Source organism: Lissotriton vulgaris, chromosome 2_1 (genome assembly GCF_964263255.1).
Source record: "Lissotriton vulgaris chromosome 2_1, aLisVul1.2, whole genome shotgun sequence".
Lineage (NCBI taxonomy): Eukaryota > Metazoa > Chordata > Amphibia > Caudata > Salamandridae > Lissotriton > Lissotriton vulgaris.
Window position 1 is genome coordinate 35304623 of NC_141687.1, and position 13876 is coordinate 35318498.

The 13876-nt window shown below is 40.6% G+C and overlaps 1 protein-coding gene across 3 annotated transcripts in view; it reads left to right on the forward strand.

The window, feature by feature from the left end:
• Positions 1-13876, forward strand: part of SPEG (striated muscle enriched protein kinase) — a 1422155-nt gene that overhangs the window by 549101 nt on the left and 859178 nt on the right. For all 3 annotated transcript variants that reach the window (XM_086954403.1, XM_086954404.1, XM_086954405.1), the window contains one exon: positions 6644-6732. In XM_086954403.1, coding sequence (XP_086810529.1) covers positions 6644-6732 — 89 coding nt within the window. The remainder of the gene's footprint in view (positions 1-6643; positions 6733-13876) is intronic.

A 13876-nucleotide genomic window follows, 5' to 3' on the forward strand; every position in this document is an offset into this window, starting at 1 on the left:
TACTTTCTAGTTCAAAAGAAAGGTCCAAGCAGGGAGTACAGGCCCATACTAGATCTCAGGCGCCTCAATCAGTTTGTCCGACGAGAAAAATTCAGAATGCTGGCGTTGCATCAAATAACCCCACTTCTGCATCAAAAAGACTGGATGTGCTCCATAGATCTTCAGGATGCGTTTTTTCACATCCCCATTGCCCAAAAACATCGGAAGTTTCTGAGGTTCTGCATACAAACCAATCATTACCAGTTCGCAGTCTTGCCCTTCGGGCTAAAGTCAGCTCCTCGCACCTTTTCAAAGTGCATGGCAGTCGTAGCGGCTTTCCTGAGAAAGAGGCATATCTTCGTCTATCCCTACCTAGACGATTGGCTGCTAAAGAGTGCATCTCCAGCTCTACTTCAACAAAATCTCACGTTCTGTATTCATCAGCTGCGAAGACTAGGTCTGCACGTGAACTTCAAAAAGTCTATCCTCAATCCCACACAGAGGATCCACTACCTGGGCGCACTTCTGGATTCAAAGGACGCAAAAGCGTATCCTTCGGAGGAGAGACTATCATCCATTCTCCTCAAGTGCCAAACAATGTTAAGGACTCTTCGACCAACGGCCAGACAGATCTCGTCTCTGCTGGGATCCATGGCGTCTTGCATTTTCCTTGTTCCAAACGCCAGGTTACACATGAGACCTCTGCAACAGTCTCTAGAGGATCAGTGGTCCCAGTTTTCAAACCGATGGGAAGACAAACTGTCACTGTCTCTGGCGGTGCGAATCTCCATTCAATGGTGGATGCAGCGGAATCATCTGGTTGTGGGAGTACCTTTTCAGGAGGACATACCCAAACGATCTCTGGTGACAGATGCGTCCCTGCAGGGTTGGGGCGCTCATCTAGAGTCACTTCAAGTTCAAGGAGTGTGGTCGGAGAAAGAAAAGCTGTATCACATCAACATGTTGGAGCTCAGAGCTGTCCATCTAGCTCTCAAGGCTTTCTTTCCTGTGCTCAAGACATCCTCTCTGCTTGTTCAGATGGACAATACAACAACGATGTACTATCTGAACAAGCAGGGCGGAACGAGATCCAGACCTCTGTCGCTGGAAGCGCAAGCAATCTGGAAGTGGCTTCTGGCTCGGGGTATGAAAATTACAGCTGTCCATCTGCCAGGTGTCCTCAACGTCCAAGCAGACGAACTAAGCAGACACTTCGCAGAGGCGCACGACTGGGTCTTAAAAGACGAGGTAATAAAAGACGTCTTTCAAACCTGGGGGTTACCGGAAATCGATCTCTTTGCAGACGCAGAAAACGCAAAATGCCGCGTCTTCGCATCCAGGTACCCACAACGAGGATCCAAGGGGAATGCTCTGTGGATAGACTGGACAGAGACATTGCTCTACGCCTTTCCACCGATTCCACTCATTCCCTCAGTTATCAAGAAGCTGTACAAGTACAAGACAGACATGATTCTGGTGGCTCCGGATTGGCCTCGCCAATGGTGGTACCCGGATCTCCTGTGTCTATCCAAAGTGCCGCACAAGAGGCTTCCTTGCTGTCCGGATCTGTTGACGAGAGAGAACGGCAGGGTGTTCCATCCCAACCTGCCGTCCCTGAAGCTAGCAGTATGGTACCTGAGTTCGTCCAGTATGGTCACCTAGGTCTTTCTCAGGATTGTATGTACATCTTAAAGGAGGCAAGAAGGGCTTCTACAAGAAGGACATATGCTTTCAAGTGGAAGCGATTTTTCACTTGGTGTGCAGCTGAAGGTCATGACCCGATTCGAGGTCAGGAACAGGTACTGTTACCATACTTACTTTCTTTGGCGAAAGCAGGTTTGCAGTATTCTTCTATTAAGGTACATCTGGCAGCAATAACAGCATATCGAAAGTCCCCTTCTCAGGGTTCTTTTTTTCAAATGCCAGTTGTAAAGGATTTCCTGGAAGGTCTCAGGAAGGTATATCCTCCCGTGAGGGCCCCCTCACCTCCTTGGGAGCTTAATGTGGTTTTGTCTAAATTGATGGGTCCTCCATTCGAACCTATACATAAAGCTTCTCTTCAACATCTTTCGTGGAAAGTGTCTTTCCTTGTAGCTATCACATCTGCGCGCAGGGTGAGCGAGATTCAGGCGTTTTGTGCAACAGAACCCTATCTCGTTTTCCATGCGAATAGAGTGGTACTTCGGACTCATCCGAGATTTCTTCCTAAAGTAATCTCGGATTTTCACATAAATCAATCAGTGACACTACCTACGTTTTTTGCTACTCCGAGCTCTGCAGCAGAAAGAGCTCTGCACTCTTTGGATTTGAAAAGAGTTCTGAAGTTTTACCTTGATAAAACTAAGAGTGTCAGAAAGACTGATCACCTATTTGTGAACTACGGCCCTCTAAATACGGGTTTTCCTGCTACTAAGAGGTCCATTTCTAGATGGATTGTGTCATGCATTCTGTTATGTTAAACATTGGCACGAAAGCAGCTCACGGGTAGACCTAGAGCTCATTCCACTAGAGGGAAGGCTGCTACTATAGCAATGCTTAAAAATGTTCCTGTGCATGAAATTTGTAAGGCAGCTACGTGGCGGTCGGTTCACACATTTGCCCGCCATTACTGTCTTGATTCTGACGCTCAAGCTGATGCCCAAGTTGGTCAGGCATCACTGAGAAATTTGTTTGGGTAATTCACATAATAGTGTGCTGTCTAGAGGATCTGGTGTTCGTCCGCAGGGTATGGGATGGGCTTGCTACTCTATTCAGTGCTTATGACTATTGATGAGTATCCCCTGGAAGAGAAGGATTAGTTACTTACCTGTAATCCTAGTTCTCTTCCAGGGGTATACTCATCAAAGTCATAAGCACACCCACCCTCCTCCCCGGACGAATACCAGACCTGATTGTGTTTAGCATTACCCATGCTGTGATTACACTGTTATACCCCGTCCAAAAGAACTGACCTAACTGTCACCTGTGGTGCATGATGGGAGCCTGGAGGTTCCTGGAGGTCTTAAAGGCACGGCGCCAGTTTTTTTCCTATTGTTACAATGCAGCCTATCTAGGCTAAAGCTGCCTCTATGGTCCTGCCTGTTTTACCTTTGAAAATAAAGGTGGTGTGTTTCAAAGACAACAAAGGCAGTGCTTTTTTCTTTACATTTTCATATAATGTCATTTATATATGTCTTTATTTTACAAATGTAAAGATTTGTTTCAGGCTTTTGGGGGCAGTCTTTTGAGCCTAGTATGGTTATTTTAGGCTGCATATGTATAATGCATATTATCTATATATATATAGTTATTATATGTGTATTTATATGTATGTATATATATATATATATATATATATATATATATATGTAGATATATGCATATTATTGGCTATTGCTCCGGGGTCCCGCACGAGGGCGGGACTATTCAGTGCTTATGACTTTGATGAGTATACCCCTGGAAGAGAACTAGGATTACAGGTAAGTAACTAATCCTTACCATCTTTCTCGCTACCTTCTGATTAGGCCAAGCCTGTGAAGATTTGGCCTTATATTATGATTCTATAATGCTCCAATCACACAGATCCACGCCCTCTTAATTTAACAGTTGTAAAACCATTTTGGATGAAAGGTGATCCATGTAAATAGTGGGTCTTTGAAGCATTCACTGGACTTGATTGGATTAGATCTCACTCCTTGTATAGCATGAACCTAGTCAAAATGCAGTGGAAAGCTGAACAGTGTCAAAGACAAAGATACAGTCAACAAGTGAATGGAAAATATAATGTGCTCTGGGGGGAGTGGACTATTAATGCATTGTGTTGGAGTGTTCTGCTGCTCTTACCCAACTTGAGGGAGAGTTGGAGTGGTCCTGATTGACAAAGGGATGTAGTTCCAAATCCTGAGTATGTAGATAGAGAAGGCCTGTTGCCTTACCTTTTTCATTCTTTGCACTTCTTTACCACCAGTCTGTTGGTGTCTGGGCTGTGGGTGTGGCAAGAGCCACTGGAGATGGTGAGCTTGTCATCCAAATAGGCGGGTGTACTGTCAGAGGTGGCTTCGTATATAATGCACCTGGTATTGAAGCTAGCGCCAGCCTGTGGGGGGGACCAGAGGAGTTCCATCAGTTTAGGGGTGATGTGGTCATATTTCTTCAGGCCTTGGATGACATGTGTCGAACGCCCTTAATGGAGGGCAGTGTGGAATCTTGGTCAAGGGCCAGGACTTTCCCACCATCGACATTGCAGGAGTGCAAGTTTGAACAGCAGTTGTGAAGTCACATGATTCTGGGAGGGAGGGTTTTTCTTTCATAGCAGAGAGAGCTGGTACTAGGCCATCTTTGTTTTCTTGGCAATACGTTCCTTGAGAGTGAAGCTGGTATCCTGTGTGTTTCCAAGTGACTTGGCTTAAGCTAAAAGCAAGATTCTGAATCTGTCCAAATCCAAGTCACTCAGTTGTTGCTTGTTCTTGGCAAATAACAGGAATTCAGTCTTGATGAGGTTACGATTCAGTTGGATGCTGGACATCCAGGCCTGAAAGGTGCATGCGGTGTTTGAAGTGTTGACTTGCGAGTACAGTTGTATGCTGTTGATAAATGTAGTGGTTTTTTGCTGTTAATAGATCAGTAAGTAGAGCTCCCAGAGGCTGAATGTAGAGATTCAAGATGAAGGAGAAAAAGATGGAACCCAGGGGACTCGACAAGTGATAGGGTTCTTCTGAGCCCTGAAGGTGTTCATTTAAACAAACTAGTATTTGCTGGATATTTAGGAGAAGAACCAGTGAAGAACAATAAAGACTTCAAGGTGTGGATAAGATTGGAATGGTAGAAAGTGTCTGCAAAAGCTGAGAGGTCCAGCCATACCAGGAGGCAGGGGTTATTTTTTAATTGTGCATTACAGAAGGAATGGGCTGTCTTTTACTGAGCCTTGCAGGAGGCAAGGGTCATCTTTAACTAAGAGCGATGGAAGTGAATGGGTTTTCTGGTGTCAGTTAGCTGAAGGGGAACGGTTAATGGCTAAGGTTGTTCTTGGGGATTGATTAAACATATTGGCAGGTGATGCACATCAGAGACTTACTACATACTACAACAACCGTTTGTTAGATTTCAGGTAGAATAACTTTAGATTTATTTACAGTTTACAGCTTTGACAGTTTGAATAGTTGATGTGTTGTGCTTTATGCTGTGGATATTTTGTTTCTCTGTTATTTGCATTTAGACTTTAGCATACATAATCGGCTTGATGGTGGTTGTGCTAGCAGCGCTCTCAAGACTAACAAAACAAACCATCTAGTGCTCACTCTTTTCTGTGTTCAGTCATCTCCAATTTCATTATTACTTTCACATTTGTTCCTCCAGAATCCACATGAACACCTGTGTGTTATCGTTCTGTCTCGTTGATGATGTGTTAGTCCACAATGTCATAAACCTGGCCAGTTCTCCCTAACCTGTGTCCACATCATCGTGCTATCAATGTAAGGCAGCATGTAACTGTTGATCTGTTTATCAAGTTTCTCCTGTTTATCAAGTTTATGTGGACCTATTCGTTTTCTGTGTAGGCTGCTGCAACTTCACATGTTCGTTTTCCTGTGGGAACTTTATAATTTTTACAATTTAGGGGAGATGGACTTGGAATTATGAGCGTAGGCAGCAATCTTGTGGCCCATTAGCTATGCACTCCCTTTAAGACACTGTCAATAGGTGACTATTTTAGCCCAACTACAATTTACATCTTCCTTTTTTTATTATAACCTAGATTTATATTCCTACGCTGTTCTTTAGTATCCCTCAAAAAGATATGAATGTAAAGAAAGAAGTCTTCAGGAGAGGTGAGTATCATCCTTCGACGGCTATGCGGCTGCCCATTCGTCCAGAGATCTTTCAGAGAGTGGTACGGTTTATATCATCTTAAAAATTAACTTACAATGCTGTAATGTGGGATTATCCTCCAATTCCCTCATTATGAGTCTGTCTGATTTGGGTGAGTGATTCTTTTCTGCTCATCGAGTGTTCTAACCAAGTGGGGCAGACTCAGCCCCATCCTCTGACTTAGTCCTAGCTTGTTCCTCCTCTTGCATCAGGGGATAGAGAGTGGTGGATCCAATAGCCCCAGACTCTGCCAATGGCCTGGAGTTTTCTTATTTTGCTAGCAATGGACTTGTACCCACCATCACAGCTGTGGGGGGAGGAAGGAGGGGTGGTTGTCAGGCACTGACCCCGCCAACATAGGAGTCTCTGGCTTGCTTGTGGGTGGTAGCGTTTTATGTTCTCCCATATTGCTACATGGCTTAGGCAGAAACCAGCCAGTGCTACTTCCTGCAGCTTCTACCCCTGTTTCTGCAGCAACTGCACTGTGTGCTCATTCACATCTGGCAATACCAGGCCTAGTGTCTCCCGAATTACCAGTTATGATATTTGTGCACCCAGTAATTCTGGACTGGAAACCCTGGGCACTCAGAATTGAGCCTAAATGAACTAGGAATTTGTATGTATATTCTTGACTCTTTATTTCGAAAAACTCCCTGAAATGTAAAATACCGCTTTAATGTGTGTGCGTGTTCTCCGTGACAGCCAGAAAGATGTATTTGTGAGTGAGAAGCTCATGCTGGATAGCCTTTGGTATACTGTAAATCAATTCCCATTCCATCCCAATGGTACCAGCAGTCACTTTGTGCTTTGTTTCCTGCAGGTCACTCTTAAGGATCAGTCGGTGATGGAGGGTCAGAAAGTGACAATGACTGTCCGTGCCTGTGGCGAGCCTAAACCAATCATCAACTGGTAAGTTACTGCTATTGACCAGCTGCAGGTCTGTGTGCGCGTGTACGTGTGCATGTGCACGTGTGTCTATAGACTCAGCAGACAGTCTTCACAATCTATTTCACCCAGGTAAAGCTCTTGCTGCTCCATCACCAGAGTATGTCCGATCAGTGTTTTCCAGACATTGCTCTATATTGTTTAATTGGTTTATGACATGTTACGTGTTCCATACTGCTAGCTTCTCAGATTCACGCATGTGAGTCTATGATGGAAAAAAAAATGTTACTTGCTTATGACTGCAGTTCTCCAGCTTTGGTACAATTCATAGATTCGCATCTGAGCTGCGTTCTTCCCCATTTAGACACTTTAGACACTCTCTCCTTTCACGCTTGTGCTTTAGAAAATCAAGTATGGAAACTGCAGGCCGAGTGGAGTTCATCTGCTTTCACCTCATTGGTTGAACTGTGGGTTTCTTCTAATGAGGTGAACAGTGTACTCAAGTAAATGATTTCTCTTTTTATAGAAGTCTGACTTTACCGCTAACTTGCATACTCCTGTGGGACTCGCAGCTCGGTGACTGGGAATGATTCAATCCTGTTAGTCTATTAAAGATACCCAATATTGAGTACTGCCTTTACTGCTAGTAACATTTTGTGGTCCTCTTAAGTTAGAAGCATAGAGGGCACATTGGTATGATATAATATGACGTTAAAAGGTTTTTAATCTGCAAGTCAGATACCACCAATAACACTTGTGAGGTACTTACCCCGCTAAAATTAAAGTGGTTGTTTTCCTGAACATTACTGTGAAGCCAGAATCCTACCTGTGTGACCCTTCCCCATACTTCCTAGCCAACCTACTCTATCTAGGGAATTTTACTGCCCACTTCGATGTGTCCTGAAAGCAATTTAGTTTCTGCACGATACTCACTAGAACTTTATTATCCCCTGAATCTTCATTCTGTGCCTCCAGACCATAGCCTAGCGCTTCTAGTTTGTCCAGTTCTTCTCTAAGAGATTTCAGCACCTCTGCCTCATATGAGATCCAGAAGCCACGAATCAAGGATTTAAATGCTTCACGAACTGCACTAATACTATGAACAGGCCCTACATTGCATTCAAATAAGACAACAATCCCATCTATAACAATTATCCCTTCTCTGTGATAAGCAGATAATGCATCTGATAGGTTCTTACCTTAAAATGTCACCTGCAATTTATCCTGCTTGTTTCACATATTGTTATGGCCACAGCCAAAGCAGAGTTGTCCGACCAGGTTCTATATTATATTTCAGCATTTTCAAACTAGTTTGATGGTGCCCCTCAACTCTAGAATTAGATCTATGCAGCACATCACTCCTTGATGGACGAATAGTAAGTAAATTGCTTCTGATCGGTGTGTACTTGTGTCCATGCATCCACCTTGTCATGCCATTCCATTAACTTGTGAATCATAGTTGCACATTTAAAATCATGCACAGACCAACATTTAGTCTGTCTAAAAGTATTTGTCATGAACCTGGAATTCCCTAAAATCCAGGCATTCCTATATGGCAGCCCAATACCTACAACACTGCCGCCTATCACTATGGCGGTCCTGACGGCCTGGCGCATGACCCTTAGACACACGAATTGGTACAAAAAGCTAATCCAACAGACACCCCTCTTGCAGGGCAGATTGCTGGGGGACGTGGCGGAGCTCGCGGGGTTCACATGATGAGATTATATAGGTATATCGCTACTAGGTGATGTCTGGGTGATTAGAACATTCCAGGACTTGCTGGGTCGATACACCCTTCATACCACTGTTTGACAGCTGACAGCTACACCATGCTGTTGGCGCACATATCTCTATGGGCACAACACTCCCCGAGTTCCGCCCACTAGAGGCTCAGGTCATGATGGGGAACCTGGGGAAGGGTGGGGTATCCTGGAAATACGGTACCCTGATTAATAACAGTTTGGCAACGCTCGACCCACTCAGGACCCGTTGGGAGGGAGGGATGGGTGTGCACCCTAGAGGAAGAGGACTGGCAGAACGCCCTAATGGTCCCCCAAACATCACAACTTCAGCCAGACTCCGCCTCATCTAGCTATAATATTTGCACACCGCTTATCTCACCACAGTACGTCTTTCCAAGGCAGGCCTTCACCCCTCTCCAGACTGAACTTATTGTGGCCATAAGCCGGCGGACTTTTATCACATGACTTGGACTTGCCTACGCCTAGCCCTATACTGGGTTGCGATAAAGTCCGACCTCACACATATCCAGGGCTGGCAGGTGCCCCATGACCCCATGCAACTCACTTTAGGAGTACTGGATGGCCTAGAAGGGTCCCGATCTGACAGACTTTTCCTGGGGACAGCCATCGCAGAGGCCAAGCGTGATATTGCCACAGCATGGGCTCACCTTAACCCCCAAGTGTATCCAAATGGCGCCAGGGTGTGGATTGGTGCACCTCACAGGAAAAACCCCTATTTGATGCTCGGGGATGTCCCATAAATACCGCAGGGTGTGGGGCAAATGGACCGACCAGATAGGCTAAATGAATTAGTTAATTCTTGCGCCATAGACGTAGAATGAGACCTTTATCTGTACCCGATAAATTTCAATATCTTCTGTGATGTCCTGAAACACTGATCGAATGTGTCATGCTTCTACGTTTGTATAAAATCAATAACATTGTTTATAAAAAAAGTATTGGTAATGTAGTGTTAAAGTCACATGACTGTATCCACAAGGAGTCAGTGAAATCTTCATGAAAGCCAGGTAGGTCAATATTCAGTGCATAGACATTGATTAGCATTAGCTGAACTTCAGCCCCACACCACTAACTATAAACTAACAGCCTTTTGTGTCCAACACGACCTTGGATTGGTCATACCCAAGTCTGATATGTGCCATTGTGTTAACATCTCTGGCACGTGATGAATAAGATGAAAATATATGTGGCAACCACACTGTTTACAAAATTTCACGTGACCAAAATAGGCTTTAATAGACTGTCAAAATTGCTTTTTTCATCTTTAAAGTGATTTGGGATCCTGCACGTGGGCGGGACTATTTAGTGCTTATGATTTTAATTGAAATTTTATTAAGTAGAAGTAGGATTAAAGGTAGGCAACTTTACCATTCCTTGACCTGAGATCTCACTCCCAGCATCACATACATGCACGCCTCTCACACTTCGAGGAGACTTTTGCACATTGGCTGCCAGAAGGACATTTATGTTTTTACATTTGCAGAACATTGACATTCAAGGAATACAACCTGCCTGTAGCATCACAAACAGGAGTCACTTGTCCCTCTAAAGGGGACCCCTCTCAGCCTTTCTCCCTTGTGACTACTGGCAACTAGTCCTTGTTCTTCCACTTAGCAATTGTGAGTCTTTGAAAGATCCCATGATGAAGTGTTGTCAGATACGTTCCTATAGCACTAATTATCAAGCGTTTCTACCTTTTAAAGGTTCATAAGAACCCTTATGTTTGCCCTTTTACAATATATCATGGAAACGGAAAATGCAAAGGGAGGAGGGGTTTGTTGTTTGAATGACATTATCTATGAATCACTGACAAAATATCGACCTAGAAAATATCGACCTACAGAAATATTGATCCTGAAATATCGAAGGCAAGCATATCGACATCCTATCTACAACATGATAAGTACAAAAATATCGAAATAAAAATATAGATGTTAAAAATATCGATGTTAAAAATATCGTTTTTTTCTGTAAAAATATAAATGTAAAATAAAGTAAATACCACTAATAAATAAAATAAACATAGTAAAAAATATCTAATAATATTTAAAATTAATAAATAATACATATATAATAATAATACATTAATTAAACATTCACAGAAAATATATAATATATACTTAACAATAAGTTTTAATAATTTTTTTAATAATTTATAACTTAATAAAAAATATTATAAATTACAAATACATTTTCAAACATAAAACAAAAACATAAATAAAAAGTAAATAATTATGTTTAATAAATTAAAAAATATATATATACTTTTAATATTTTAAAAATTAATTATATACTACATTATCTAAAATTATACAAAAAATATTAAATGGCTAAATAAATAAAAATACTATTAAAAATCCATAAGTAAAAAAAATACAGTAATAAAAACATTGGATAGCATAGAATTTAAAATTACCATTCTTACTCCAGAGAGCGCAACCGTAGAGAAACCATTGGATAGTGTAGGGGTAAAAATTACTATTCCAACTCCAGAGAGTGCAACAGTAGGGAAAGCGTTGGATAGCATGGGGGTAAAATTTACTATTCCAACTCTAGAGAGTTCAACAGTAGGGTAAGCGTTGGATAACGTAGAGGTAAAAATTACTATTCCAACTCCAGAGAGTGCAACAGTAGGGAAAGCATTGGATAGCGTAGGGGTAAAAATTACTATTCCAACTCCAGAGAGTGCAACAGTAGGGAAAACGTTAGATAGCGTAGGGTTAAAAATGACTATTCCGACTCCAGAGATTGCACCAGTAGGGAAAGCGTTGGATAGCGTAGGGGTAAAAATTACTATTCCAACTCCAGAGAGTGCAACAGTAGGGAAAGCATTGGATGGCGTAGGGGTAAAAATTACTATTCCAACTCCAGAGAGTGCAACAGTAGGGAAAGCGTTGGATAGCCTAGAAGTTAAATACAACATACTTATAAATGATTGTTGTAAATAAAATAATTAATAATTTAATTTTTAAATAACCCTAAATCATTTGCAAATACCCATTAATAACTATTAAAACATAATTACAATTGAATAATTCATTAACAATACATTAACAATAAATACCAATAAATATTAATTAATAAATATGAGTTACCAAATAATAAATATTGAACTCAAAAATATTTTTCAAAACAAAAAACATATCAATAATTAAAAATTGATTAACAATTAAAAAATGGTAAACAATACATTTTTGTTGTAAATCAAACATTTTTTTATGAAACAATTATTACCAATTAATAAAAATAATTTCCAATTAATAAAAAGTAATTAACAATTACAAATATGAATTACCAATTTTAAAAAAAGTAATTACCAATAAAAAAAGTAATTACCAATTACAAACATTAATTACCAATTAAAAAAATTAATTACCAATTTAAATAATTAATTTCCAATTAATAATTAATTAAAAATAAAATAAATATCAATACCAATAAAAAAATCATTACTCAATTACAATTAAATTACTTCCTACCCTATTCCCCTATAAACCCACAACCCGCTACAGAACTTAAACGCAAAAATTAATTAAAATTAATTTACAAATACTAAAAATTAATAATGAATTTACTATAATTAAATTACTTCCCACCCTATTCCCCTATAAACCCACAACCCGCCCCAGTACTAAAACATAAAATTAACTTAAACATAACATTAATAATATATAAAAAATAGTACACATATAATTTAAAACAAATAAAATACTTAACAAAAAACATATAACACATACATATAAAATACATATTAAAATACATAACAATAAACACATATCGATATTAGTAACATCGAAATTAGTAACATCGATATATTTGATATCGATATTACTAACTTCGATATTACTTACATCGATATAAAAAAATCAATATTACTTACCTTAGGGTCGATATTCTGTCCAACGATATTCTTGACCTCGATATTCTTCACCTTCGATATTTCCAACTCGATATTACTGTAGGTAGATATTTCAGAATCGATATTTAGACTGTGCACCATTATCTATATCTATAAAAACGAAAGTATGTCTGTCTGTTTGTCCTTTATGCATTACTACACCATTCATCCAATCGCCATGAAACTTTGGGAAGTTGTTGAGTACACTCCCGCAAAGGTTTCTGGCAAAAAAAAAAAATAATTTGTTAAATATCGGCCCCCAGGATCCCCATAATCTTTCCAATACTGAACGTTTACAGTTTCCGGTGCGGCTCGCTTTTGCAATGACCATCAACAAAGCACAAGGACAATCAATGCAAGTGTGTGGACTAGATTTGGAGAATCCCTGCTTCTCACATGGACAACTGTATGTGGCCAGCTCACGCATCATAAAACCTTCTGATTTATTCGTGTACACACCAGACAGAAAAACAAAAAATACTGTCTATCCACAAGCACTCGAATAAATAAACAGAATTAAAACAACACTTTAAAATGTTTTCCATATTAAAATGAATAAGTTTCAATAAAAATGACACATTGTAAATTGAACTTTATCATAACAAGTTTCCTTAAATTTTCTTTCTTCTGAGATCGCAGCAACGCGCGACGGGTAAGCTAGTAGTTAATAAAGTAAAAAATATAGGGTGCACCAGTGAACATTGCTGTTGTAATTTAACAGTTTAAGAACCTCACCTTGATATTGGGGATATCGGATAAAGTACATGTTCTGGATTTGGATTAGAACAGACTAAAGATGCCACTGATGGAGACTTTGGGTTAGATATCTCATGTCTGTTTTAAAAGTTTGGTACCCTGCATCTAACAATAAAGGGCATATTTACCCAGGCCTAATAATTGATGAGCAGTTAGAACCATTAATGACAATTTAAAATGATTTATCATTTAGCAACTACTTGCAAAATGTAGGGAAATAAGCCTGGCTTTAATTGGGTAAAGAATGGAAAATGAAAACCTGAAGAGAAACCTACTAAAAGTTCACCCAGAAGTAATACTGCAATAGGGTCTGCGTGCCCTCTGTTTATTCATTTCATGACTGAGTCTAAAGTTTTCGAGCTAGGAGCATATGACCTGGTTGTTTTCGTTTGGCAGTGCCTACTGTGGCTCAGCCATACTTGCTGCTGCTGAAGCCTCATCATCTTGGGTGTAGCTGACCAGCTGCCAGACATCAAAGACGTCTAGCACAGTTGGCTTCCTGAAAGCACAACCCCTTACCCACGTCATATCAGACTGCAGTAGAAAGTGTTGTGCTTGCTTCTTATGTAACAAAAATGTTCTCAGTGGAACCAGGCCAAGCATGACATCGAAAAAGAGAATCTATTGTTGATTTCTGGAGACAGGAGTAAGCTGGATTCAAGAACCGCCAAGACAGGTCTGGTGAGAAGTGTAAGAAATCTAATGGCAACTTTTTAGGTCTTGTGTGCGAATGCAGCGCATGTGCTGC